Source organism: Acanthisitta chloris, unplaced genomic scaffold, assembly GCF_000695815.1.
Source record: "Acanthisitta chloris isolate BGI_N310 unplaced genomic scaffold, ASM69581v1 scaffold27962, whole genome shotgun sequence".
In the NCBI taxonomy this organism is placed as follows: Eukaryota; Metazoa; Chordata; class Aves; order Passeriformes; family Acanthisittidae; genus Acanthisitta; species Acanthisitta chloris.
Window position 1 is genome coordinate 1 of NW_008661468.1, and position 4,962 is coordinate 4,962.

Consider the following 4,962-nt stretch of genomic DNA (forward strand, 5'->3'; position numbering starts at 1 on the left):
CCCGAGGCACCAGGTAAAGACAGAGGCAGGACTGGGGCAGGACAGAGCCTTCTCCATCCCTCCAGGCATTGCCTCCACTTGCTTCTACCTTCCTTATTTCTCCTGTCCTGTTGCAAATACCCTGCCTTTTCATCTGCTTGCCTCTTATGGTAGGACTGGTGGCACAGTCACACATCTCTCCAGTGCTTCACTCAGCTTCCCTGTTTGCTGTCCCATATCTCCCACAATTTTCTTGGTAAAAAGTTCATAATGCCTTTTTTAAAATTAAAATATTTGCAATTTGTAGTTTGTTACAATGAATAAATTACTGCTGAGGTTCCATAATAATGTGGAGCATCTTCTTTCACTAGAATGCTAATTTCCCTCTATATCTTGTTGCTTACAAACTCACTTTGTATCTTTTCCTTCTCATGATGTTGCACAGTTTACTTTCAGTCAAACTTTTGGGCCACGAAAGAAGGAGTTGAAAATAAGAGGTGTATTAAAAAGGGAGGGTACATCCTTTCCTCTGATGGACAGAAAAAAAGATTTTACTAGAAAACCTCAAATTCTGTTGACTTAATATTTTAATAGGTTAATTTCTTTTCCTGAGCAATCTTTTAGCAGTGTGACCACTTGTACTTTTCTTGAAAATAATATAGTTAGAATCACAGAATTACAGAATATCCTGAGTTGGAAGGAACCCACAAGGATCATCAAAGTCCAACTCCTGGCCCTGCACAGGACAGCCCTAAGAATCACACCATGTGCCAGTGAGCATTGTCTAAACACTTCTTGAACTCTGTCAGGCTTGGTGCTGTGACAACTTCCCTGGGGAGCCTGTTCCAGTGCCCAGCCACCCTCTGGCTGAAGAACCTTTTCCTAATATGCATCCTAAACCTTCTGTGACTCAACTTCATGCCAGTTGTCTGCGATATAGTTGTTTGGGCCCTGTGATGTTTCTTCCTGAAATAATGCTTTTCTGTATTTTCTTCTCTTAGGGTGTTATGGTTGGTATGGGTCAGAAAGATTCCTATGTAGGTGATGAAGCTCAGAGCAAAAGAGGTATTCTTACTTTGAAATATCCAATTGAACATGGCATCATCACCAACTGGGATGATATGGAAAAGATCTGGCACCACACATTCTACAATGAACTCCGTGTGGCCCCAGAGGAACACCCTACCTTGCTCACAGAAGCCCCCTTGAACCCTAAAGCTAATCGTGAAAAGATGACCCAGATAATGTTTGAGACCTTCAACGTACCTGCTATGTATGTGGCAATCCAGGCTGTCCTGTCCCTGTATGCCTCGGGTCGTACAACAGGTAAAATAAACAAATAAACACTATTTAGATATATGCTTTCAGGAACTCTCCTTCCTTCCCTCTCCAAATAGGAAGAAAGCCCACTAGAACACATTTAGATTTTCAGAAAAATAGGTATTTTTAGTTTATAGCAATTAATTACAACAGTAGCAGAAAAGCCAGTACAAACCAGTCTGTGGAAAGGACACTTAGATCAATCTGCATTGTGTTTGGAGAGGCACCACGGAACTGACTCTGACACTGCTTGTTGTGGCTCAAGCGAGGAGATACTTCTGTTGAGATACTGCAGTTACACAAGTATTACACCAGTTTAAGCGTTTAAACGGGGCCAAAAGATGCCCATTATGGGATCAAGACAGTCACTATTACAAATATACTTACTGCTCAGTGTAGTAGCAGTGGAAGACTGCTCATGTGGATCAACTTAAAATATGTGTGGAAAAACTGTTTGTGGGAAAGTTCACACCAAACAAAAAAAAACCCAGGCAAGGCAAAGGAATTGGAAAGTTCTTTATGACTAAAATAGCATGATGTTACTTTATAGTCCCTGAAAAATCCTCTATTTTGTTGTATTTGTTGCTGCTTACTGTGCCTGAAGGTGATTCCAGCTGCTCTCTGACATTTCTGTCCCAGGTATTGTTCTTGATTCGGGTGATGGCGTCACCCACAATGTACCTATTTATGAAGGTTATGCTTGAATTGGAAAGTTCTTTATGACTAAAATAGCATGATGTTACTTTATAGTCCCTGAAAAATCCTCTATTTTGTTGTATTTGTTGCTGCTTACTGTGCCTGAAGGTGATTCCAGCTGCTCTCTGACATTTCTGTCCCAGGTATTGTTCTTGATTCGGGTGATGGCGTCACCCACAATGTACCTATTTATGAAGGTTATGCTTTACCTCATGCTATCATGCGTCTGGATCTGGCTGGCAGGGATCTGACTGACTACCTCATGAAGATCCTCACAGAACGTGGCTACTCCTTTGTGACAACAGGTCAGTCCTTCAGCTTATCCCTACTGTGAAAATCCTCATGTCTTTCTTGGCCCATCATCTTCCTCTAGTATTTTGTCTGTCCAAAGCTTGATTTGATTCCCATATATCTGCAGCTGAACGTGAGATTGTTCGTGATATCAAAGAGAAATTGTGCTATGTTGCACTGGACTTTGAGAATGAAATGGCCACTGCTGCCTCTTCCTCCTCTCTGGAAAAGAGCTATGAATTGCCTGATGGTCAAGTGATCACAATTGGTAATGAACGTTTCCGCTGCCCTGAAACCTTATTCCAGCCATCCTTTATTGGTAAGTGTTCCCAGGAAATTCTCCTTTCTGTAGGAGGTATGAATGAATCAGAAAATTTAGAAGGTGCCCTGCTCCTCTTCCTGCTTATCTAAATTTGGCACAATATCAAACATGAATAAAGAATGAGTTAGATTCTTTGGTCCCTGTAAGCTCTGCTTAGCTGAACTCTGGGCTCTTGTTGCAAGTTTTAGATCAGGTTTTAAGGTCAAAATTTTTGAGTGATAAAACATACAGTTAGAATATCATCATTATGGACTTGGACTCCATGATCTTTATGGGTCCTTTCCAACTCAAGACATCCTATGATTCTGTGTCACTGATGGCAAGAATAGCTTTCAGTGCTGTATTTCTAAGGCTTACACTCGAAACCGTATCTGATGCCATGAAGAAGTACAGTGTCAGAGAGGGGAAGAAAATGGAATGAAGGTGTGTGTATATTTATATGCACTGTAATGAAACATTGCCATGGTCAAGATGGTAAGCTTTGCTGTTTGTGCGTGCAGCTGATGGACGTAGCAAATGTTTATACTCTTAAGTCCTGAGCAATACATGCAGTTGTTCATCAGCTGACATCTTACTGTGGATCCAGTGTCAGCCCTTTCAGGAAGCACCTGTTAAAATTAATATATTGGAATGCAACCTACAAACACTTGCTTCTTGTTTCTTTTTCCTTACCATCAAGTACTAATATCTTATTCCATGTCATGGTTATGTCTTGCCTTGACATTTATAACAGTATAGACTGTATTTTGAGTTGACTGAAAAAGAAATGAAGTTACTATTGTCTTCTTTAGTTCTGCTTCAACTGTTTTCATTGTCTTTATTGCTGCCTTTAATATATTCAACTAATGCTTTTAGTGAGACTCTGACATAACCTGATACTCATGTTTTCTGTTTTATATAACCTTCTTCCATTGCCATATACTAAATGAATTTATCTTGTGTGTTTACTTCTTCCCTTACAGTATATTTTGAGGATCTTGCCTTTGCACGTGCATTATGATTCTTACCTTTTCTACTAAATAATTTTCATTTTCTAAGTTCTGTAATTCTGTGTTTTTATATTTTTCCGTAACATTTAATAAACAGTAAGTAATTTTACAACAAAAAAGGTCATAGAAGTTCATATGAAGATGAAGAGAAATGCCAAGATTTCTTTTCATGAAGACCCCTTGTATAATTTACTGACTTCCTGTCTTCTTTTTTTCTCAAGGTATGGAATCTGCTGGTATCCATGAAACTACCTACAACAGTATCATGAAGTGTGATATTGATATCCGTAAGGACTTGTATGCTAACAACGTCCTCTCAGGTGGTACGACGATGTACCCTGGCATTGCTGATCGCATGCAGAAAGAAATCACCGCTCTTGCTCCTAGCACTATGAAGATCAAGGTAAGGAATCTGACTCTGTACTGTAAAGTGTGGATCAAGATGGAGCAAATGTCAACATCATTAAATTGAGATATAGGGACAACTCAAAAGTAGGATCAACCACTGATGAACAAATGAGCAGAAGATCCATTTAATCCGAATAATTAGGTTGGTTAGAAGCAAGTGTTAGAAAAGAAGAAAATACGGTTATAGATTTTCCAAAGGAACATTGCATGTATTGTAATAGCTGCTGAAGATCAATACTGTTATTATAGAAAAGGTTTTTACTTACTCAAGGAAATATCTAGTGGTTTGTAACATGGATGATATGGGTTCATTGTTAGAAATGAGGATTTTGTTTTGTTTTATTTTATCCTAGATCATTGCCCCACCTGAGCGCAAGTACTCTGTCTGGATTGGTGGCTCCATTCTAGCATCTCTGTCCACCTTCCAGCAAATGTGGATCAGTAAACAGGAGTATGATGAAGCTGGTCCATCCATTGTACACCGCAAGTGCTTCTAAGCACTTTTCCCCTCAATTTGCTTCCACTCAGGATGACGACAATATGCTTCTTGGAGTCTTCTGGCAACCCTTCCTGAACTCTTCAGTCATTGTACAGTTTGTTTACACACCCGTGCAATTTATTTGTGCTTCTAATATTTATTGCTTTATAAATAAAGGAGATTTGGGACTTGCAACCTACAAATGATTGTCTTTTGTTTTAAGTTTTTTTTTGGTTAAAAAATAGAGACTAAACATCTGAGATTTGGAAACTCCCATTAGACCTATGAATACTTTTACTGTATCTGTGTCCTAATTGATGTAGGCATGTAAAGTCATGGTTTTCTATCAGTAAGAATTTACACTTTATAGTTTTAATTTTGACACTTGAAACAAAAGAAGCATTATATATCAAGGCTTACAAAGACATAGCCTTGAGGGTAGACCCAGTAAGTGGAACAAGTGAAAAGAAACCTCTCAT

The 4,962-nt window shown here is 39.0% G+C and overlaps 1 protein-coding gene across 1 annotated transcript; it reads left to right on the top strand.

Annotated features, from left to right (window-relative positions):
- Positions 1 to 984: 984 nt before the first annotated feature.
- On the top strand, positions 985 to 4,686 carry LOC103798007 (actin, alpha cardiac muscle 1). Its single transcript, XM_009070248.1, has 5 exons — positions 985 to 1,305; positions 2,139 to 2,300; positions 2,414 to 2,605; positions 3,819 to 4,000; positions 4,359 to 4,686. Exons 1-5 carry the CDS (start codon positions 987 to 989, stop codon positions 4,500 to 4,502), a joined length of 999 nt encoding a protein of 332 aa, XP_009068496.1. The 5' UTR covers positions 985 to 986; the 3' UTR covers positions 4,503 to 4,686.
- Positions 4,687 to 4,962: the final 276 nt, after the last annotated feature.

What these genes read in the sequence shown, in the direction of transcription:
- LOC103798007 (XM_009070248.1), top strand. Translation starts at nt 987, where the DNA reads ATGGTTGGTATGGGTCAGAAAGATTCCTATGTAGGTGATGAAGCTCAG. An exon ending in TGCCTCGGGTCGTACAACAG is followed by an intron (nt 1,306 to 2,138) that starts GTAAAATAAACA and finishes TTTCTGTCCCAG; the next exon opens with GTATTGTTCTTGATTCGGGT. An exon ending in ATTCCAGCCATCCTTTATTG is followed by an intron (nt 2,606 to 3,818) that starts GTAAGTGTTCCC and finishes TTTTTTCTCAAG; the next exon opens with GTATGGAATCTGCTGGTATC.